The sequence below is a fragment of the Vombatus ursinus genome, unplaced genomic scaffold (genome assembly GCF_900497805.2).
Source record: "Vombatus ursinus unplaced genomic scaffold, bare-nosed wombat genome assembly UNPS02014774.1, whole genome shotgun sequence".
NCBI classification, from domain to species: domain Eukaryota; kingdom Metazoa; phylum Chordata; class Mammalia; order Diprotodontia; family Vombatidae; genus Vombatus; species Vombatus ursinus.
In genome coordinates this window covers 18,183,902-18,208,978 of record NW_020954552.1, presented here as the reverse complement: position 1 = coordinate 18,208,978, position 25,077 = coordinate 18,183,902, and the positions used below count along the sequence as shown (strand labels likewise).

The following is a 25,077-nucleotide window of genomic DNA, read 5'->3' as shown; positions in this document are numbered from 1 at the left end:
GAATCACGATACCCAAAGCCTGATAACTTTAATGGCGTGCCTCCATATTTTAAAGTGATATGGAAAAATTAGCAACATGTCCAAAATCATACCTGCTCTCCCCCCTCCAAATCTATTTCTCCTTCTGACTTCAATATTTCTGTGAATGGTGCCAATATTCTCCTAGTTAACAGATCTGAAACCTCAGTCATCTCTGATTCCTCCCTCTCCCTCACTTCCCATATCCAATCAGCTGCCAAGTCACGTTGATTCTACTTCAGCAACATCTCTACTCACACTGTCGCCAACCTATTTGGGGATCTCATTACCTCAGGTCTGTGCTATTTGCAATGGCCCCCTAACTGGTTCTCCTGCCTCCAATCTTTCTTCCCACTAACCCATTCTACATATCAATGCTAGATTAATCTTTCTTCCTTGTGTTTTATTGATAAGTTTTTTTAAAAACATCAGTTCACTTCCTAATGATTTCTCCCCTACCCCTACTACACACTAGTTGTATCTGAAAATCCATGCCTCATTTCATACCCATGGTTCACCACATTGCTACTGAGAGGTGGGAGGTATCCTTTACCATCAGTCCTTGGAAATCATGGTGGCTCATGGCATCAGAGTCCTGAATGATCTTCTTAGTATACATCATATAACTCCTCTGCTCAAAAGCTTCTAATAGTTTTAAGCTACGTACGAAATAAAATCCAAAAGCTTTAGCCTAGCATTCAAAGCCTCACATTTTACCTTTCCAGCCTCATCTCATGTTATTCTCTTTGATGCCCTATCCATTCCAGCCAACCTGGACTACTCAATGATCTATAAACACATCTCAAACCTCCCAAACACCATGAAATGTTTTCTTTCACCAATTTTACCAGTTGAAATCCAACATATCATTCAAGGCCTAACTCAAATGCCAGCTCTTCCATAGTATTTTCCCTGATTCAAGTAACCAAAAGTGATTTCTCCCTTCTAAACTCATACACTTTGTTTATACCTCTCTTATGTACTTAACAAACATATTATACCTTAGATTATAAGAAGACTTAGGAATCAGAAAACCTAGGTTTGAGTCCTGTCTCTGACATTAGCTGCAGCTGTTGAACATGTCTCTTAATTTGGGGACCTTAGTTTCCTCATCTGTAAAACGGACATGATACTAGTTCTATCACTGAACTTACAGGATTGTTGTTGTGAGAAAAATGCCTTATAGAAATGTGACCTATAATTATTATAGTTACCCATGTACCTCTCCTATCATTCTCTGATTCTAAGCTTTTGAAAGCAAGAACTGTTTTATTTGTCTTCCTAACCCCCACAGGAGCAAAGGGTAACTCTATGACATTGAAGGTATTAGAGAGGACACAAGCAGTACTGCCTAACATAAAAGATGGCACCTTGGAAACTGTCGTCTCAGCAAACCCTAATTCCTTTCCAAATTCATCCCCCAAAGCCTTCTCCAATCTGTTTACTTTCCCGATTACCTTGCTTTGTTCTGTGGAAGATTACTTACTGTTATGTCATTCTGGTACTTGTTACTTAGTAACCAGCTACTGGAGGGTAGGACTCCTCAAGCTTTACTACAACCAGAGGTTACCGATCAGAATTATTTATATCAGTTAACCCACATCCTCACTTTGTATTGCTTGCTCATTCATTTGTGGATGAGAAAAAATAATATAAAAAATTGGGGATATGTGGATCCTTTTTGCATGTATTCAGGTGAGAAAGAGACAGTGAAGTCAGAAGTCAGATCCAAGGTTAGAAGAGATAGAGATGATTCACATACTAGGTTGGTTTTCTTTTAAAAATCATCCTATATCTAGCGCTGGGAGAGACTTCAGAAGTCACCAAATCTAACTCACTCATTTTACAGAGAAGAAAACGGATTGAGGCCCAAAGAGGTTTAGCAACTTGCTCAACTTCACATAGAGATAGGTGTCAGACGCAAAATATGAATCCAGGTCCTGACTTCAAACCTAGTACTCTTTTCACTATACGACATCATTTTCCATTTTTTAAAAATCACAGCTTCAATACCATCCCCATTGTTTCCCCACTTCCCCAAAATTATAAAACTGGATTCTAGTCCAGAAATTCACAGAAGGTCAGAAAAATAATTAAGCATAGAAATCTGTATCAGCAACAAGGTTTTGGATATGAGCTGATTTGCACTTAGCACCAGAGAGTGAGACTGTGATGCAAGACAAGTTGTCCATATGCTAGCTGAAAATGCATATGGAGCAAGTAGGTGGTGCAGAAGATAGAGTGCTGGGCCTGGAGTCAGGATGGCCTGAGTTCAAATGCAGCCTCAGACACTTACTAGCTGTGTGATCCCGGGGAAGTCACTTAACCCTGTTTGCCTCAGTTTCCTCATTTGTAAAATGAGCTGGAGAAAGAAATGGCAAACCACTCCAGTATGTGATGAAGAGTTGGACACAGCTGAACAACAACAATGATAGATTGTATTTATAAACTATATCAAATTGCTTGCCTTCTCAGGGAGAGGGAAGAGGAGGGAGGAGAGAACTTAGAACTCAAAATTTTAAAAAGAATGTTAAAAATTATTTTTACATGAAATTGGAAAAAAATATTCAAAGAAAACGCATCCATCTTCAATAGCACTTATGCTCTCAAGTCTTCTGTGAGGACTTCCCAAGAACTAGTGGGTGTACTGATTTATTTTCTTTCAGACAGCGTTGCAGGCAGGTTTGACTACTTCATTTGGTGTCATATTTAGTGTCAACCATGTTAAAAAGTGATCCTAAAATATATACACACAACCAAATAATCCTGCTTGCCAATGCACCTGCTGAGTTCTTTCATGGGTATAACAGATACCAAACCAGATGAGAAAATGAATGTTTTAAAGTCTTTTCTTTCAATCTGTTTTACTTCCACATTTGACTTTCAAAATAAGTGATAAAGACAAACAGAATAGTTTTGAAAGTTATCTGTGAAATTTATTAAATACTTTAAAAAAGCAAACTGTACATAAAGTATTTTCAGTTTTACATATAATCTTTTTTCCTATGTGTATAAAGAGAAGCTCATTTTATTTAGTGTTTGTTAGGTTTAGCACAAAAAAAACAACTAAAAAAAGAAACCAAAGTTAGCAATACTAAATTAAAATTGAAAGAAAATCTTGATAATCTTTTACATATTACTTACCTTCTTTGCAGATTCTGAGAAAAGAACACCATTGTTTCCAATAATTCCCACTGGGTAGCCAAATATTCTAGCAAACCCTTAAAAAAACATTAAGTGATATTTATTTCTGATAACAAACAAACACATCTGCTCAACGATACAGATAATGAGAAAGAGAGAAGTAGCATGAAACAGTTGCTGTGGTTCAGTCAGTCAGTTGTGTCCAACTCTTTGTGACCCCCTGGAGCATGGGATTTTCTTGGCAAGGTTACTGGAGTGGTTTGTCATTTCCTTCTTTGGTGGATTAAAGCAGAGGTTAAGTGACTTGCCCAGGGTCACACAGGTCATAAGTGTCCAAGGCATAGCAGATAGAGACCAAGCCTCCAACCCAGTAAGACCAGGTTTAAGTTTCATCTCTGCCACATACTTGCCATTAACCCTGGGCTTATTACTTAACCTCTCGGTGCAATTGTCTCAGGTAATTCTCTAAAACTAGATATTGTAGAGAAGGTGAAAATCTTTGGCCCTTACAATTTCCTCACCAGAAATTCCCTGTACCAATGAAACCACGGGTCTAATGCTCAGCAAAAGTCAATGTCACATCTTTATTACCCAGATTTTAAAATTTTTTCTCTGTTTTAGCTTTGTTTTTCAATAGTCACATTACCTAGGGGGAAAAAATCCATTTGTTTTACTTATGTGTGACAATTCTTAAATAGCTGATTTAGATAAACCCAAGTTGGTTTGGTACTAAAATAAGCCTGGCTCTTTAAAAGCCAAACTACAGTCACCCTCTTCATTTAAGTACCTGCTTAAAAGCAGCTTAATCAATTATATCGGTTTTTTTTTCCTATCCAAATGACCTGCTTAAAGATATTATTTTGAAAAAGCTGGTGGAAAGTCAAGCTGGGTAAGAAGCAAATTTACCCTAAGAAAAGGAACTTAGCTGAGAAAAGATTCACTGCAGCGAAAATCTTGCTGAAAGGTTGCCACAAAGAATTGCTACAGGCAAAAACAAAGTAAAGCTGAACTAAAAAACAAAACACACACACACACACACACCCCTCTCTCTCCCCCAAAGCAAGATGCCTTACATTGTTCCAGGAAAAAAAAAAGGCTAACTATTTTGAAAACCTAAAGAGGCAAATGACCCAAAGGCCCTGCAAGTACTACAGCTTTCAGAGCCATGAATACAAAAAATTCAATATTAATCTAGAACTTCTACTGTATAAAACCCAGATGGGAAGAGACCATAACACTGAGTATCAAATTAAACTGATTATGAAATAAATAGGCAAAACAGGACACCTCATACTTAGACTTTTTGTGTTTGTTTTGTTTTGTTTTGGGAGGGGTGGTTGCTAATGATTTAACATTATTAGAAGTGAGTTGTTTGTTTTTAATAGATATTTACTTCACTTCGGTAAAAAATAAAAGACCAGTATGGTAGTTACTTACACTTACCTAGGTAGCACAGTAAATAGAATGCTGGATCTGGAGTCAGAAAAACCTGAGTTCAAATCTGGCCTCAGACACTTATTAGCTATGAGACCCTGGGCAAGTCACTTAACCTCTACTTGCATTAGTTTCCTCTTCTGTAAAATATCTAGCTCACAGGGCTATTGTGGGGATAAAATGAGATAATATTTATAAAGCACCTTGCAAACCTTAAAGTATAAATGATAGCTATCCTCGATGTTTTATTCCCAACCTTAGTTTAAGCCATAACTAACACTCTGCTTGCTATCTAGTCTACTCTAACCAACAAGATAAATTCACCAAAGAAAGCAAGGAAACAGGGAAAAAGAATAAATGGTCCAAAGAGTATTGTAGAAATCTCTTTTGAACTTGTTCCAACCCACAAAAATTGAGAAAAACATGTCCAATTGCTTATGACCTACAATAAAGAAGAAAGAGCTCTGAATGTTATTTTGGCTGCTTAGCAATCAGGGCATATACTGTTCAAAAATTAGTTTGAGTCAATGCACTGGTAAAACTTATCTGTTCAAATATTAATAGAGATTAGTCATTTAAGTACAAAAGTTCAAATCCCATTTTCAGAGTGAATTCCCTTCTCTACCTTAAAGTTGGTAAGAATTAAGATTTAACCTGAAATATAAGTGTCATTATTTCTTCATCTAGATTTGTGCTCGATATTAACCTAGTTTCTAAAGAGAAATGCAATTTTCTCATTAGCCATTTCAGGTTCAAGCTTTATACATTATATTTGAGGTTCTGTTTTTTGTCATTTTGAATCTAGCATTCAATTTAGACATTTTTCTACATTAGAAACCAGATTTAATATTTCACTCTTTGAAAACAACTTTCAGAAATACCTTATTTGCTTTTCAGACTGTGCTCACTGCCCAGGGCACACAATCTATCTACCATACATAGCACCCTAGAGAACTAGCTAAGGAGTTATGAATTCCACATGCTGATGATGGGCAGGCAGCCACAAACTCCTTCTTCCTCTCCTTCCTTACTCTTGTCCCAGAAAGTCATCTAGCCACAGATGGTTCCTTCATCCATTGACTCTATGGACTCCAGCATTTCAATACAGTGACAAAAACACTCAGGATGCTATCAGAGTGACTATGGAGTCTACTTCATCATCCAGATACTTGAAGAAAATCTAAAGGTTTAGTTTTACTTCTCATCTCCAAAACAGAGAAATTTCTATACATTCAACCCTTAAGAATACCTGTGACTAAGGTATCTCCGTAGAGGGCTTTAAATTCATCAAATCTGCTTCCATCCACAATCCTAGCAATGACCTAGAAGAAGAAAAGATAAAATGTTTATGACAGAGAAATTTTTTAACAATCATGTTCAGGTTATTTTTAAGTGAGAAGGAAAAAAAGATTCACAATGAAGTTGTCACTTTCCCAGATTCACTGCACCCTCTACAGAGGTACCCAATCACCGCAGCTTCATCTTGCGCATTCAGTGTGCTCCGGCCATTCTTGTTTTCTTTTGTCATAAATAAGAACCATGCCTACAAAGGATAAGTCAGGACTCCTGTTTGTAACTATATGTCAGAGAAAGTCAGTGCTCAAACATTTATCTCGAGATCTTTAGGCAATCTCAGCTCCCAGATGCACTAAGCTCAACTAACATTTCCAGCCCTAATTCACATTCCAACCCAGTTAAATAATCTGCACTCTAGTAAAAAAGGATTACATATCATCCAGAACTTTTCCCACTCCCACGCCCTCGCTCACACCTTTCTCTGTAGCTAGAATTCTCTCCAACTACAGCAATCCAGCCCATGTTTCATGGCCTAGTCCAAAATATATTTTACAGTAGTTATAACCGTGGTCTGTCGTCAAGGATAAACTAGGTAATCATTTTGATCTTAGTGACATGGTCCTTTAATCAGTAAACAGTGTGAAAGATGCTGGGGGAGATACAAAGATAGAAGAAAGACAACTGACCCTGCTCTTGAGGAACATATCATCTAGCAAATGTACACAAAGAACCATGGTGCAGAATTGAATATGAGTTCACAAACAATGTGAGACAGGAAAGAAAGATTACTTTTGGTGGACAGTAATCAGGAGGCAGCATTTTGGATGAGACCATGATGCATGGACAGGTTTACATTAGATAGAAATTGGGCACAGGGAGGGCATTCCAGTCATGGAGAACAGTATGAGCACACACAGGAGTGGGAAATCCAGGGTTTAATTAGAATGATAACTAGCCATTCAGGGGCACAGGGCAAAGCACTCCAAACAAGGGGTCAGAAGACAAAATGCTACCTCAAATTAACTTTTTAAGACAAACTGAGAAGAAAGGAAGAAACACCTTGGAACACAAGGTTCTGCAGGAGCAGGCCAGAGACCGTAAGACAGTGGTCCCAAGCAGCAGTGGTGAGAAGGGATATACGAGGCGGAGAGGGTCAAGGAAGAGCTTTCATGGGGTTCCTCAGTCAAGGAAAAGAAACCAGCAGGTTCCTATTTTAACTAATATACTTTTTTTGGTTAAACTAGAATCTAAACTCAGCTGTTTCTAAGCTATGGGATATAAATGCTATCAGCACCCTTTAAATTGTGGTCACCCTTGGTTCACATCCATGGTTCTCATTTAAAGTCTGTAAAGGTCCCTAGGACAGAGTTATAGAAAATCCTATTTTTATTTATTTTTAAGGCAAACTTATCTGGAGTCTTTGGAATAATGTTGTTATAGAATAAATTATACTAGTTATAAAAATGAAGGAAGATACTAAGTATTACATGCCATATGCACTCGTTGGAAAAGTCACCAATCTACATTAGAGAAGATTTAGATATTGACCTGTAGCTTTGGCAACATCCAAAACGCAATGCAGTTTAAAATATAACCTCTTCTAATGGCACATTGGCATTTAAACTATTTACCAAAATAGCAACACAAGGGGGGAAAAAACACCTTTGAAAACTGTAAAGTTGCTCTTAGGCCATCTCTGATGTCTACCGAAAACGTAAAGCTTCCTTAGGAACAATCAAACTATTCCTGTCCCCAACCAAGCACAGATATACAATAACTATGATTTTTTTTTTGTTTCTGTGGACATTTAAAATGTAACAATGATACATGAATTATAAAACTGTGCCCTTACCTGCGGTTCCTTCCTGACACACCTGCCAACCAATGGCCAAAAAGTTTAAATACATTTTAATTCTTCCCTGTCTTTAGATGTATATTTTAAAACACTTTTGTTTCTCTTACAAGAATTTACTTTTTTATTCATTTAGACAGGTTATATTATAGTTCCACTTCAATTTAAAGTCATATCTAGGCCAGCCATGCTGGTGCCTGTGATCCCTGCTATGTGTGGGGCAGGGCTGAGGCAAGGAGAACATGAGTACAAGAACCCTGAGATGCAGTAGGGTTCAAGCCTACTGGGTGATTGCATTATGTCTGGCTCCAAGATAATAAGCTCTTGGGAAGGAAAAGGGAGGAGATGGACACCTGGCTGCTAAGAAGAGGAGAATCAGGGCCCAGATTATAAATGGAGAAGATCATTCCATGACAATCAATTGTGAGATTGGGTCTGTGAGTGACTGCTGCACTTCTAGCCTGGGCAAGATAAGATGACCAAAACCAAAAAGTCATACCTCTCGGATATCAAAGTTCCTCTTGAGGTTATCTCCAACTATTCCATATACCTCATCTAGAGGAAATAAAGGCTCTTCAGAAGGTTCTACTGTCACCTATAATCATTTAATAGAGTTATATTAACCAAAGTTCAATTTAATTAAATTCAACAAACACTTATTAGGCACTAACATAACATGGCCACCATACCATACCATACCAATAGTTCAAGGAACTATCCTATGTTCTGGAGATACAAAGACAAAAATAAAAACCATCCCTGTCTTCAAGAAGTACACAAGTACACAGAAATTATTTCAAGGAAGAGAGAATGCTAATACTTGTGGGGATAAGGAGAAGTTTCCTATAAAAAGTATCACCTGAACTATACTCTGAAAGAACCTAAAGAAAACACAGATGCTACTTTATGCTGTCATCAATCTGACAACCTAAAGAAGACAATAAAATATTTTCTAGCTAAAATGCCAGTTTGTAGTCAGACAGCTTAAGGGAGTACTACCTAATAATAACATACTATATCAGTGCAAATGAAAGGAATAACAAAAGGAACCTTGGCCCAAATCTCCTTTCAGTAGAGAAGGGAACTACAACAGTAAAATGTTACATACACTTTCAGATATAGCCACTGTGTGAGCGGGGTTTCCTACCTTTTGTTACAAGGGAAAGCTCACAGTGTTTGTTTAGGGGTGAATGGGAGGGAGGGTAATATCCAGAAAAGACTACTGCACAAACAAAAGGCATCAATAAAGCTGATTTTTAAGGGGAAAAAATCATATACTCACTTCTAATTTCTTCCTATAGTTTAGACTCCTCACAGCTTTCCTTGCCAAGTGAAGTGCATGACTGTCATCCAAAGCATAGTGATCAGTTACTCCAGACTTTCTACAGAATAAAATAAATTCAAAATGGCAACAGAAAACAAAGAAGGAATTAAACATCTCACCACCACACATCTTTCCCCATCTAACATGAAGCACCAAAATTAAGGCTAGATCATCTGAATACTTGCATCATAATAAATGAAATCAGTGTTAAGTTATGGGAGTTTTTTTGGATATGACTAATTTTATAATATGTTTAGAGTTCCTAGAGGAACTGGAATACTGGAAAGGTATACAAAGATGGCTCCCTAAGACAGAAATCTGAAATGCAGGCCTGGCTCTGAGCAGCTATACTCCAGGCAGTACACTCATAATCAAAGCTGGCCAATTTGATCAAGATCGCCAAGCCTGGATCCTTAAGGGACCCTGGTCTACTGTATTTGTTCAGACTTGTTCAGCTCCTATTACAGCTACCCCATAGACCAAAAGTAGACTATTATGGACTGATACAATGGAAAAGAAAATAACAAATAACTATTATAGGTTAGGGTTACTTCAGATATTTTGGGCGGAGAATGGGTAGTGAGAGGGGTACAGTTAATTGGAATAAAAATCCATGGTGTGGGCCAAGTTTTCTTAGTGAGACAGCTTTGATTCCTGGAGCTGTGGTGCCCACGTGGGCAATAAATACTGCATGACAAACTTTGGCATCCACATATATCCTCAACGTCCATGCATTTAACCTTTTCACGTTGGCAACTGCACACATTTACGGTTAGGTGCAGTAGAGAAAAAATTGAGAGACACGATACGTGCAAATTTGTGGGGCAGCTGGTATCCACCAGGCACTTCTCTGGTCTTGTTCACCCTACCATTGTAAAAAGCTCCCCCAGCATTCGTTGCATATTTTCATGGCTTCACTTTAAAACTCATGTTTTGTGTTGCCATTATGCTCCCAAGTACAGTACAAGTCCTTTGGACTCTAAGGTAATGTCAAGACCTCACCAGTCTCAGTATCTGCTAACAACTGTGAGTAAAGTCCCAGCAACCCCTCCCTTGGTTTTCAGAGGACAGCCAGCAGGATAGTATATAATACAATGACCTCACACTGCCATCTGACATAGTAGAAGGTAAGATTTGGACTAAAAAATATTTTAGTTTTAAAAATTTTATTTGCAGCCCAGTATTATGATACTGTAGATTTCAGGTGTATGAAAAGTGAATATTGTCTGAAATCAATTTTTTTCATTGAGATGTTAGCACAAAAGTTCACAGAATTCTTGGGAATTAATAATGAGGAAAAAGGTTTGTATGTTACCATTTTTATTTTATGTACTGCATTTTATGAGTTATTTCATAGTTACTGTGTTAGGAAAAGTACATATCAGAATTAATGTTCTGTTATAAAGAACTGTATGCAGGAAAGTGTATTTTCAGCAACTAGCAAAAGATTACAGGTTTTCGTAGTTGCGTGAACCCAACACTCTATTTCCCATAAGGTCAATATAACAACATTCACATTTTTACTTTTGTGCTATTTTCTAGGAACATTACCCCCATGAAAGTTGAGGTCTGACCATAGTACCTTTCCCATGATTCAAATCATCTAAGGGATATAATATAAGTTACTAGGGGAAAGGAATTATTTCATTTTTTCTGTTATCTGGCTCCTAGCATAGTACATGACATATATTAAGTGCTTAATAAATGCTTGTTGATTAACTGGTTAATGTGACATAGATTACTGGAACACTGATTGGAGAGCTATCAAATACCCTAATTTAAAAAACTATCTTTCTTTAATGTATATAGAATAACGTACATGAGAGTAAAAGTGTTACATAATTACTTTAAAATTACTAGTTATGCACAGTAGTAGTAGTATCCACACTCAACCAATGGGAAAAGTAAGACAAAGAAATAACTTATTCTAAGATCATAAAGAAAATGACAGATTAAGGACTCATATCCCAGTTCCCCCTATATGTCCTTCTGTACTATAATACACTGCTTTGTTTTGGGGTGCTTTTAAAAACTGATGACCCCATAGTTTGCTTCGTAGGGGAGGAAGAGAAGAATATATTCAAAAACAAATGTGATATAACAACAAAAGATATCAACAAGTTTTATTTACTTTTTTAAAAACTTAATCATCCTAGGCACCTCAAACCTAAATCTTGATAAACGTTACTTGAGTTAAATGATTTTTTAAAATTCCAATTACAAGAGGCAGCTAGGCAGTGAAGTGGATAGAGCATTGGCTCTGAAGTCAGGAGGACCTGAGTTCAAATCCTGCTTCAGACACTTGACACTTACTAGCTGCCAGCTGTGTGACCCTGGGCCTTAACCCTGATTGCCTTACCAAAAAAAAAAAAATTCCAATTACAGAAGACACATCTCTATTACCTAGGAAGCAACAGTAAAATATGCTTGGGACTAAGAAAAATTCTAGTAAAAGATACCAAAAGAAATTTCAGCATTCCAAGAGACTACGAGAACCCTTCCGAACATGCTCTACTGAAATTAAGATATCTCTATTTTTGCCTTAATAGAGTGGGTTAAAAAGTCAATATCAGTGTGGCAATTGTGGTATTCTTAGACTATTCTTCAAGTTCCAGTTTTTATAGTTTGTCATTTCAGACACATCAAGTATCTCACCCATCCTCAGACTTGGAGCAGCAACCAGCAACCCTGCCTCCCCAAAAATAAACCTATCTGTACAGTTGAAAAGAAGTGTATCAGAAAGGGATATTTCATTCTATTTTGCATACTATGAGCACCATCATATCACCAGTATTCTAAATTCTCATGATTACTGATCTGTAAGAAATGACTGAACCTAGCGACACATTTTTGAGAACTGGGCTGCTCTAACATCTTGTTTTACAATATGTGCCTGCAATACTGTCACACAAATAGCCCATAATTATTGAATCACTACAGCTAAACAAAGAAATCTTTTCCAAATCCAAGTGTCAAATACATTTTTGTGAAGTTTCCCTACTATTTATCGGTGCTATCATGAGGAGAAAAGACTTGGAAAGACTGAAATACTTTATTCTGAATTTTTACCCAAGCCTCTCTGTCACCCTCCTTGTGGGTGGTGACTGACAGAAAAGGCAGAAATATGCAGCTTAAAAAGAAGAAACAGAAACATCACAAGGTTCAAAGTGTTAGTGTAACAGCGTCAGTTTGTCATTTTTAAAGGGCATATACCCCTATCTAGAAGCATCTCATTCAAGTGTACCAAAATGCCCTCCTCCCCAGAACTTGGAACCATTTCAACAAGAAGAGGTAACCACAGCAGCAGTGGTGATAGTGGAGGTAGTAGTCATAGTATGTCTACTTTTTTATGTTAAAAATAACACATTTATATAGAGCTTTCCCCAATTCATATAAATTACCTCAAAAACCCAATGAAGCAGGCAAGTATCATCACACTATACAGATGTGGAAAACAGATTCAGATCCTTAATGAAGTCTACACAGCCATTAAGTGCTTATCTTTACCCCAACATCCCTTCCCTGCTCAAGGACCCAAAATAACCTCCTATTGCCTTTCAGATCAAACATAAATACATTCATTCCACAAGCATTTATTAAGTACCTACTGTTGTGACAGGCAAAGAGAATACAAAAGCAAAATTGAAAACAATCCCTACTCTGAAGGAGCATTGAGGAAAAACAGTATGGAAAAACTCCAATGGGGAAAATAATACGAACAAAGGTAAATAAGAACAAAGGAACACACAAAGCAAATGCAAACTAACTTCCTGGGGAGAGAAAAGTATCATGGGGAAAATCAGGATAGGTATCCCACATGCTGACACAAGTGATACAAGTTGAGCTTTAAAATAGTCAAGGATTCTAGAAATCAGAGCTAAAGAAGGAGTACATTTCTGGCATGGGGGACAGCCTGTGCAAAGGGATGGAAATAGGAGATGGGAGTTTCCAGTATGGGGAACAGCAAGCAGGTTTGTTTGGTTACATTATACAGGGGGTAAAAAAAAGGAATATACAACAAGGCTGAAAAAAATGGGTTGGGGCCAGGTTGCAAATGGTCTATCCAAATGCCAAACAAATTACAAGTTGGTATTTTTCCTGGAGGCAACTGAGAGCCACTGGAAATTCTTGAGCATGAGAATGACATGGGAATACATGAACCTGAGGAACATCCTTTTGGCAGCTATATAAAGGACAGACTGGAAAGGGAGAGATTAAGCCCCCCAGGCCCAAACTAGCTATCACACCTAACCTATGTTATCCTTCCAAAGGTAAAACAAGTAACAAGGGAACTACTGTTTAGTACCTGACTGTCTTACCAACAAAGAACTCTGCTGAAGTAGAAATTGTAAGAACCTTTGAGGGGAAACGATTACCTCATTTTAGATATTTGTTAAAGGAGAAAAAAGTGGGACACAGTCTGACAAACATCCTGTGCTTTTGGAGAACCGATGTCAAGAAATTAGAGACAAGATAAGTAAGACCCTATGGCCCAAAATTCCACACAGAAAGTTACTCCAGGAGAGCTGAGTTCTCAGAAATGATTTTGGGGTTTTTTTGTGGGGGAAAAGAGTAGGAGGGAAGGGAGGAAATGGATTTCTATATCTTACTCAAGCTGAAACTACAGCAGCTACTCATGGGCCTCATCCCAATGCAGATCAACAAGGATGCTTTAACTTTCCAATCTGAACTGTTTCAGCCCTCCTTTGGGGGCCTAGTGGCCCTCCCCGCCAAAAGGCTCACCATACTGGTGCTAGACTCAGTGTAGACACCTGATTGGCTTTAATCCTACTTTAGCTTAGAACTCCTAAGGGATCCATTAGCCCTGGCCTCCCCAGCAACAAAGACCACCATACCCAAACAAGGATGAAATTCTAAAAATAAAAACCACTTCAGTGAGGAAGAAGAGGAAGAGCTGTTTAAAGAGATCAATGTGAATACATAAGGAACTCACTGACCAATTTAGATTTTTAGAAGATACATACAGAAAATGGAATCAAGGACAAGTAACTAAGGATGACAAAAACAGCAGACATGGAACTGAAATCCAAAACATGCAAAGAATGAAAGATAGTATCTGGTTGCTTTTGATGAATTCAAGTCACCAGATTCAGACAAATCACATCCCAGAATACTGAAAAAAACTGGCAGATGAAATTGCTGAGGCACTATCAATTATCTTTTGAAGATCCTGGAGAATAGAAGAGGTACTATAGGACTAGAGAGAACATACTCCATATTCCATTGAGCTCTGATGCAGCTGACCTGGATGATGACTACAGGATGAATAACTTAACCAAAGCATCCCTTTTATTTGAATGGTCCATACTTTTGACATGCCCTATGGCTCCCCAGGTACCACTTTTCCATCTCTTGTGCATGGAATGACAATCAAATCAACAGTATTATTGCTACTGCAAAGGATGTGACAATGTACTGTCTTACTCCACTCAAAATTCCTGATTCAGAAAATTGACCCTGTCTAAAGAAACTGAGTGAGCAGTGGAACATTCTTCCCCCTTACCTTTCCTCTATCCCCCTTCCAAACCCCAAGCAGCTCAAACTCTGTGGGGCAGCTAGGCAGGAAGAGCAGCTGCTCACACCATTTGGATAAGCTTGTTAGTCACTAACTCTAGTTCTTACAGTGAGATGGAAAACCACCAAGAATGACCACCTGTCCTGCAACCTAACAATTTACTATGTTACCTCCCTCAATGTCCTCCAAACACTGGGCAGCTGTCATCTGTCCTGCTGATGTACCCTTAGAATTCCTGGGCCTTTCCATCCACCTCGGAGCTTAGCTCTCTTTTATGTGTTGAATCCCCCCAATTAAACTGCAGTTCCCTGAGATCAAGGACTGTCCTGTTTTTTCTGTTTATATCCCCAGCGCCTAGAACAGCAAATGCCAAGTGCTAAATAAAGCCTTTTTTATTCTTTTATTCCTTAAGAGTTTCAGGTTACCTAGACGGAAATTCCTTTCTCTGGCTCTCCTTTCTTCTCATACTTATCCATGTCAGCCCATTCTCTCCCATGTCTCTATCACACTCTACCTTCTCTTCCATTGTGCCTTATGGAACCCACATTCTATGGGCAACAAACTGTCCTTCATATTAGACCTGTCCTTCTCAAGTTCCTTCTACCCCCCTGCAATCATGGGAAATTGGCTTCCCCTCCCCACCCTGCCCCTGGAAGATAATGCATCCTGCGCCATGGATATGCCTTCAAGAAGCCTCTCAACATACTGAACCAGGAGGAAGAGGAGGCATTCTATTTGCTTTTCTTGCTATTTTCAGACTCTTCGCCCTCTACCATCACTCTGGAATCTCTCCTCCTTTGATGTTCATTCCATTTACACATATTACTGTATCTTGGTAGCCACTATCTACTGGCCTTCAGATCATTCTTTATCCTTTCTCAAGAAGTTATGCAATCACCACCCTTATAATTAGAAACTTCAATTTACATGTTGATGCCCCCTCAAATACAATCTTACTTTCACCGTTTACCTCAACACCTGTGATGTACTTTCACTAGGATGCAGTTCAATACAGGAATGATAATGCTCTTAATCTCATCACAACAAACATATTCCATCTTTCATTATATATAATGAAATATATATATATAATATATAAATATATATAATATATATATATATTATATATATATAAACATATAATATCCTATATTCCTCTATCTGATCATAACAATCTATCCTTCCACTATTCCCTGTGTAATCCCCCACCACCCCAAACCTATTCTTCAGTGTCACTGCAATCTCCAGTCATTCCACCCCCTCTAATTTCACAGGCCATCACCCTTGCTCTGGCCTCACTTTTCTACCCACAAAATTTTGACCCTATAGTTAACCAGTTCAAGTTAAAATTTTCCTCTGCTCTTGTCCTACTGCCCCTCATTTCTTTCCAAATCCCAACTCTAGAGTGCTCCTTCCATCCACTAATGGGGGGAATTATATATCTGTGCTGAGTCCACTAAAAATTTGTGTTATATAATCTCAACTTGGCCCTCACTGCTATATACCTGTCCTCTCAGCAGCTATTCCAAACCTTTTCTTCTTGACTCAAGCTCCCCACCAGTCCCTCCTGGCAGAGAATCTCACTAAATAAATATTTCACTAAAAGAAAAATCACCTCCACGTTATTCCCTGTTCTCTACTCTTTTGCTCCAGTGTTAGAGAGATAGCCTTTCTATTTGTAAATGCCAAGCCTTCTACTCCTGATAACATCCCCTCCTGTCTCCTCTCACACATTGCCCCTGTGATTTTTGTCCTCTCTCCTTAACTTTCAATCACTCTTTCAATCTCTCCTTCTCCAGTGCCTTTTTCCTACTACTTGCAAACATGCCTAGCCCTTCCCCATCCTTAGAAAACCTTCATTTGATCCTAATCAATCTCTCAAGCTATCATCATCCTTCCTTTCAGTCAACAAGCACCCCCTATGTACCAGACACGGTACCAAGCACTGAAGACATAAAGAACGTCAAAAGACAGTCCTTACTCCCAAGGAGCTCACAATCTGATGAGGGAAATAATAAACAACTATGTACAAATAAGACATAGGTATATAGATTTAGATCTATATTAAATTAGAGATAATCAAGAGGAAAGGCACCAGTATTATGGGGGATCAGAAAAGGCCTATTACAAAAAGTGGCATCTTAGTTGGGATGTGGAGAGAGCCAGGGAAGTCAGGAGGAAAGAATTCCAGACATGGAGGACAGTCAGTGAAAATATCTTGAGAAAGGGGAGGGAGTGTCTTGTACTGGACACAGCAAGGAGGCCAGTGTCACTGGATCTAAGAGTACATGGGGGTGAGTAACGTATAAGAAGGGTTTTGAACACAAAACAGAGGATTTTATATCTGAGCCTGAAGGTGCGAGGGAACCACTGGAACTTACTGCACAAGAGGGTAACATCAGATCAACATTTTAAGAAAATTTGACATCTGAGTGAAAGATGGACTCACCAAAGGGCTATCATCTAGGTACAGCTGTCTATCACTTGTTGCCTCTACTTTCTCACCTCACTCTCACTTCCCTTGCAATCTGCCTTCTCAAATGAAAGTGCTCTCTCCAAGGTTAGCACTGCACCATGTACTGCCAAATCCAATGGCCTTTTCTCTGTCCTTACCCTTCTTGACCACCTTGCAGCATGTGATACTGCTGACCACTCTATCTTGCTGGACACTATCTGGCCTGAGTTCTGTGATGCTGCTCTCTCATGGTTCTCCTGCTCCCTGTCTGGCCATTCTATCTCAATGTTATAGTAGAATAAATGCTAGATCTGTAGTCAAAGAACCTCCATGCAAATCCCAACTCTGCCAAGTGACAAAACTTCTCTAAATCTCAATTTCCTCATCTGCAAAATGAGGAGGCTGGACTAGATGGCCTCTCAGGTCCCTCGTAGCTCTAATCATCCCCCGGTGGTCCGGTGTAGTCAAGGGCTCTGTCTAACCTTCTTTTTATACTTTTTGTCTCGAGTGATCTCATCAACTCCCAAGGGTTCAACTAGCACTGCTAAGCAGATGACTACCAGATCTACACATCCAGCCCTAGTCTCTCTCCTGTGCAACACCAGGTGAATGTCACCAAATACCTACTAGACATCCCAAAGGCATCATATCTTTCCTCCAAACATTTCCCCCCTTCCTAACCTCTATATTGCCTACTAAGCACACCACCCTCCTTCTTGACATTCATGTTCACAACCTCAGAGTCATTCCCAACTCTTCCTTCTTTCTCTTTGTCACACCTGATCAGTTACCAAATCTTACTGACTCTTCCTCTATGATAGGAAATTATAGAAGGAGGTCTGTGGACTCTAATAGGAAAAAAGGTGCCTCCAAATGAAATATAGTATTTCTGTCACTTATGAATATAGGCACAATAATTATAATTATTCTGAGACAGAGTCCATAAGCTGTACCAGACTGCCAAAGGAATCTATAATAAAAAATAAAAAAGGTTAAGAACCCCTACTCTATAAGGTATCCTGCATCTTCATTCCCATCTCTCCAGTCACACAACCACTACCATAGTGTAGACTCTCCTCACTTTCACCTGGACTACTCTAAGAGCCTAATTGGTCTCCCAACCTTCCAGTCTCTCTCCTCTCCAGTCAATACATCACTCATGCTAAAATAATATTCCTAAAGCACAGGTCGGCCCATGTCTTTCCCCTAATCAATAAATTCAAGAAGCTCAGTCTTGCTTCTAGGATAAAATACAAGGGAAAACATCTTTAACAATTAGAGTTAGCAAGAAGGAACAGAGTACAAAGAGTTACCAAGAAGTGATAATGATATAGAAAAAAAAAGAAAAGAACACCAACAAAGCAACTTAAAAGAAAAACAATTAGAGTTAGGACACAGTCCTCCCCCTCACTAGAAATCTTTAACTGGAGGCCAGATGAACACTTACTGAATATGCTGCAGGGGCCATTCTGGTTTAGGCTGGACTACATGGACCCCTGAGGTCCCTTTAAACTCCTAAGTTTTGATTCTAAGTTAACTCTTAGGGACACAGCCTGGAATGGTGGATAGAACACTAGACTTGGAATAAGAGAGATGGATTCAAATTTAGCCTCTGACACATCTTGACCCCACAAAGTCATTCAACCTCTCCAACTCCCCATTCCTCATTTATAAAACTGGGATAAAATCACCTGTAGTATAGGCCCCAAAAAGAGAATGATTACAAAGCATTTAGTAAACCCTTCAGTGCTACTTCAGAAGGGTCAGTTATGATTAGTTGCCCACTTGGGCCCTCTGTGACTGGTCCACCACATACATTTTTGCCCCTTCCTATCCTGGTGCCTTTGCTCACTTGGCTTCCCTTCACCTGACATGCTATTCTGTTTCCACTCTGCTAAAACAAATATCCTCATTCCTTTAAAGTCCTATTCAAGACAACATCTTTCAAGAAACCTTCCCTGATCAATCTTACTCCATTCTGATGATTTCTTCACTCTGCACTTATGGCAGACAGTTCCCTTCAGCACCATTTGGTAACATACTACAAATTGACACATTAGAGCTGGAATGGGCTCCACATATTATCTAGTTCAACCTAGTCATTTGAGGTATGAGGACAGTGAGGCCCAGATACATAGGTGGCTTTTCAGATCCTAAAGATACCAGTTGCTTTGTAACTTTTCTTTCATTGTTTCAGAAATTTATATACACATTATCTACATAATTCACTCATAAATTCTCTCAAGTAGAGACAACTTTCTCAGTTTCTTCGAAAGCTCCCACAGTATCCAACAAAGTGCTGAGCATGTAACAAGGGCTCAATAAATGAACACATTTGAAGTAAACTCCCTTAAAAGTCAGACTTCCAAAAAATTATTTTTGGTAGTAAAACTTTACACACATGAAGTTACTGTTTCTCAAAAAAAAAACCTCACCAATTAAAAATCAGTCATTGCTTATCTTTCTATTTTCATTCCCTCACCTCCTAAAAGAGCTTCATGCTCTACAAAGCAAGTACCTCAGGGAGACGAGAAGGTTTACTGCACCTGTTGGAAACTGAAGTTATACTCTTCAATGGTAAGAGAATTCTGCTTCTTCTCTTTCCCCTTTGGCTACAGTAAGCAGGCTGATTTTCTTAAGAACACAATTCTAATAGCATCAGGAATTGGCTTTAGACACAGATAATCAAAGACAAGATGTACAGCCATCTGTTTTGGCAGGGATGATTTAGTTGGGATGATTTTTTTAATGGGTTCTCAATTTCACCTGCAATGCAGGTCAGCCCCTCCAAGGTCCTCAGCTGATACCTCTTCACCAGTTGCTGCTTTAACCTACAAAAACAAAGAATTAGTATGAGTATATAGGATTCTATCTTTAGTGAAAGATTTTGTCCATAAATGAGGATCCACAATGTTCCCCCAAGATGACTATGTTCTAAACCAACTACAGCTATTATCCTCCTTCCCACAAGACTGAAGAATCCCACAGTATATACATCAATCCTGAAAAAAGATAAGAGTCTTTGAAAAATGGAAAAGGTTATCAGGTAGAGTCTGTCAATCTTCTCCTTTGAAGAAGTGCCAGCATAAAATAAACACCCAACTAACCAGAGATGTTTAAAGGCAATTCCACCTGGAAGACCACAGTAGGTCTCTCCCAACATGAATCAGGTTCATAAATCCACATAATCAGTTTCAAAAGTTTACACCTGAAAGGGGGTATAACTTAAAAATGTTGTTGTGTGTTTGTTCTTCATTCCCGAAGAGGACCATGACATTAGGGAGATAATGCATGACTTGCAATTGACTTTGATTTGAGTGAGAGAGGGCTGTGCAAGGTCTCCAGCCTCACTTTCTCCTCCAGAGCCATCTGAGTCCAGTGGCCAGATATTCATAAAGATGACTGGAGAAGGCTCAGGATGCAATGGGAGACCCTGGCCCTTTTAAGCCAGGGTTTTTTCAGGTTCTCACTTTGAATGAGGCAAGGCCCATTCAGTGAATAGGCCTCTTTAAGAAGTGAGTCAAGGGATGGCCCCTTTAATAAAAAAAAAAAATCAAACTGGGAAGGAAAGACCCTCAGGGTTGTTGGTCAAAAGAGAAACAGTTACTATTTACATTCACTCTGATCCAGGAGGGCCCAAAAAAATAACCATTCAGTGGCACTTGGGCAGGGACCTATTGTCCAATCCATGAGCTCCAGAGTGAACTGGGTTTAAGGTTTGGTCTTGGTCCTACCACATATCTGTGCAGTTTCTTTACATTTAACATCTTGTCCTTTTAGTGAAAATTAAATATAATGAAGAGGCACCTCAAGCTCTCCAAACTAAAAATGTCCTTTCTAACCGTTGGCTAATTTTTTTTTGACCCAAGACTCACGCTTATACAGGCCTAAAACTATTCATGAATGTGAAATACTTCATTTGACCTAAGATTTACCTAAAAAACAACCTGAAATTAATCTCCAAATGTCCAAAACCATCATCTAATTCCTTTTATTTGGCCAAATTTTTTTCTGCAGAAGGAAACATTTAAATTAAACAAATTTAGTTTAACCACACTAAAGTTCTACACAGAGACATAATGCTGACTGCTTTTCATCTCCTCATTACACTAATTTCCTGCCCCCCAAAAAAATAAAGAAATAAAAAATAAAAAAAAACACCACCCTCCTGTGATTATAATACATTTATATTTTCAAAGAGAACTATTTTGTGCAATACGTAAAGTTTGACAAAATGCCCAAGTTTACACAGAAATCGATGAACTTTGACCAATACAATTCTCCATTCCCTGATGACTGGAACCAGGCAATAAAAAGAAAGGCCGGGTGACAAATGTAAAAGGACTTAATTAGCATCTGAGAAATCCTAATAGGAATGAGACAGAAAAGTCATTCAGTTCTAAATGCCAATTTCATCATTTAAGAACTGGTACTTAGTCCTCCTTTCAGCTGATTACTTTACTTTGTCCTTCTCTTCAAATAGTGGAAGCTTTTATTATAATGTAGCATTAGTCTAAAATACTAGAACAGAAATGACTTTTTAATAATCCCTACGTCAAAAGCTTTTTAAATGAAGCATTAATCCAGTTGGAAGGAGGAAATTATGTACCTCCAGAAATGTGCTCTTAGTCATCTTCCCAAGGAATCTGGAAACAATATTTCTTCTGTTAAACAACATTCAGTCTACACACTAACAAATTTAAACAGTTGTGTGGTTATTTAAAGGTGCAAAAAGGAATAAACACAATCAGATACACTGTAATAGTAGGCTGTTGGGATGGTTTTTTATTTGGAGGGATCTGATTAAGGTGTCTTTTAAAAGACTAAAAGCCAAAAGATTTCATCACTCATTAATATTAATTGAGCATGCTCTAGTGCTAAGTGGTAGAAAGCTAAAACTGAAAACATTTCAAATCAAACAACTCATCCTACTAAATGAAAAAGTTCAGGTTAGTGAGAGATATAACAAAATGTAATGTAATGTACATTAAGTGATAGCTCACTTCCTTATACTATCTTCTTCCCTATTCTTGGCATCCTGCAATGTTCATTTACTAATGACTGTTAAATTGACAAAAATAATTTAATGAAAAGTTCATATGTTAAGTTAGATTTTTTTTAAAAGGTAGCAAAACAAACAGTTGATGATTTCTCTAGAATCTCACACTATCAACTTTTGCAACTTTTCAGTAGTGGTAGGCTATGGAAAGTTATAACAAGTGAACTCTCATACAACTGCTTAGACAGACTGATTTCTTCCTCACAAACCTCAGGAAACTCAAAGTAAACAGACAAGGACCTTGGATGGGACCTTTTGACTGAGTACAAGTTTTACAAAAAGGATTTGTTTTGTGAAGTTTGGATTTAGTCAACGGGCCTCACTTGATGACCTAGAGGGCCACATGTGGCCTCGAGGCCCAAGGTTTCCCACCCCTGGACAAGGGTTTTTCTTAAAAATGTCTTCTAGAGATATAAATTACTCAAGTAGGACTATCTCTCTGGTAGACCTTAAAGAGCTGTTATTCAAAGTAGTTTTCCTCTAGTAAACTGCTAAAGACAAATCCATGAAGTGGGACATCTGATAACTATCACACTGAGGCAACCAACTTCTTTTTTATTAACCTATTAGTAGGATTATTTTAATGTATTAAAATGTTGTCTAGCTTTTACCCTAGATATTGCCTAGTTCTAACCCACACCATTTCCTTTGTAAACAGAAATCAATCAGACATACAAAAAATCATCAAGCTTGTGCTTAAAGACTCACTAGTCTCAATTTTTCCCGCCTTACTGAATGGCTACTCTCAAGTTTTTTGGCCATAATTATGATTTTATCAGGGTAGGGATGCCCCACTATATAAACAAGAACAGCTTCTGAGTTGTTTTTTTCAACTGGCTCTCTCTTTCACTTGCCACCAAGATCTACCCCTGCAAGGTCCTCAGGTAATATGTCACTAATTGCTGTTTTAGCCTAATCTTACTTTCGGTGAGGAAACTTCTCTTCCGAATACAGACTGGCAAATATTCTCAAGTTTATAAACCCCAATAGCTGCTTGGAGTACTGCATAGTCAAATGATTTGCTGAGCATGCCAGAACTTGAACCCAGGTCTTCTCTGACTTCAAGGCTGGCTCTCTAAACAATACTTTTTGCTTCCTCTTACTCCATACAGTAAAAATGGGGCCAAAGGAGAGTCTCTCCTTATGCTGAAAAGGGGCTTTCAAAGGACCTGCTTCACCAGGGGGGGCTGCAAACAAGCCCGGGCAAGCAATCCAAGTCCACCCTGGAGCTGTGGCAGTTGATATGCCCCTTAGAAAGCAAACTTAGAGCAAGGAATAGTGAGTGTTCTTGCAATGATGACTTAAGCCTTTCATTGTACTCCATCCCCACCTTCAAAATACCTTGTCTTTATTTTCTATCTATCTATGTTTATGTGTGTTTGTGGTTTCCCAGAGAAAATGTAAGCTCCTTGAGGGCAGGAATTGTTTCACTTTTGCTTTTGTATCCCCAGGCCCAAGCACAATACTTGACACACAGTAGGTACTCAATAAATGCTTGTTGACTGAAAGCATCACAGCATGCTATATCTGAAAGGAACCTTGCAATCCAACCCCAGTCATTCTAGAGATTAGAAAATCATTAGAATGATTAAGAGGCTTCCACACAAAGTCACCAAGCTAGGTGGGTGGAGTCTTACCATAGAGCTTTCTAGCTCCCCTGTCCTCAGCATCCAATTTTTTATATCCTATCCCTCATTTTAAGAAAAATCACCAAAAATTAAGAAACTTATTTTGTTTCTAAGAATAAGCCCTTTTATGTATACCTTCTTGCCTGAAATACACTGTACAAAGGATCATTACTTATTCATTTTCTGGAAGCAAAACAATTTGGCTGCTACTTTCCTCTCCATCTCTCCTACAGTATACCCAGTGTCACAGGCAAGTACACACTATGGCCCCTTTATCTTCAAGTTCAAGCAACTTCTTGCAAATTGCCACTCTATATCCTTTTATTGGGCAGCTCTTTGGTCTGCCACAACTCAGTCAGTTGGCATAGTATGTTCATCACTTTTCTAGACTTAATGTCATAAAAGGCCTCCAACACTTTACAGAAATAAATGTGAGCATAATGACAAGCAATTTTAACCAACTACATTTCAAATTAAAATAAACCACTACACCGGTAATATTCTGTAATGCTTAATAAACAAAAAGAAGTAAACTAATAGATTAAAAAGATAAATGAGACCGTTGTCAAACTTTGTATTAAGTCTTAAGAATAAATCAACTGTAAAAACAAGAAATGTCTGTCCTGGTGCATTTAGGTTGTTCACAGCATCAGGTAACATGGTCTCAAATACCTTAAGAAAAATTCACAATTATTCCAGGCCTATGTCCAATGAGATGAATTAGGTACCAGATTTCAACCATAACTGAACTTTCCTCATTTTGGACAGTAAGTCTCTTTTCATATAAAAGCCAAGAGTTAATGAACTCCTTTCCTTTAACATTTCACATTTTACAGATGGGGGGATAGAGATAACTGATGAAAATGTAAGCCTCCAAACGTATGTCTGCCACCAACTCTTCTAAAAACCAGGAATCCTATTGTCCTTAAAGAAAATGTTACTAATAAATTTGTTCAAAACAAACATGAAACTTCCAAGTCTTTAATTCAACTCAACAAACACTTACTGGCCCAATAGGTATAGATCATTGTGCTAAGGTGCTGAGGGAAATACTCAAAAGAATTTCCAATCTATCAGACACTATGGTTTTTCCCTCTGGCACAAAAATGTAAAATGCTATAAATCAGTTGGTTACAGACGACTGTTCACTTACCAGGGGGGGTCCTCCCAGGAAAATGGTACCTTGCTTGGCAACAATGATACTTTCATCAGCCATTGCAGGAACATAAGCTCCTCCCGCTGTACAGGATCCCATTACCACTGCTATCTGGAATCAAACACATACAAAATACAAGCTGCAGAATCATAACATATGGGCCTGAAAGGTAAAT

General features: G+C 38.4%; 1 protein-coding gene across 1 annotated transcript in view; it reads right to left on the bottom strand.

The window, feature by feature from the left end:
• The window catches only part of MCCC2 (methylcrotonoyl-CoA carboxylase 2), an 83,319-nt gene that overhangs the window by 25,396 nt on the left and 32,846 nt on the right, over positions 1–25,077 (bottom strand). The window contains exons 7-12 of the mRNA XM_027864322.1: positions 24,900–25,013; positions 19,826–19,890; positions 9,027–9,126; positions 8,244–8,339; positions 5,846–5,918; positions 3,163–3,239 (exon numbers count right to left, since the gene is read on the bottom strand). Of these exons, the coding sequence (XP_027720123.1) occupies positions 3,163–3,239; positions 5,846–5,918; positions 8,244–8,339; positions 9,027–9,126; positions 19,826–19,890; positions 24,900–25,013 (525 nt within the window). The remainder of the gene's footprint in view (positions 1–3,162; positions 3,240–5,845; positions 5,919–8,243; positions 8,340–9,026; positions 9,127–19,825; positions 19,891–24,899; positions 25,014–25,077) is intronic.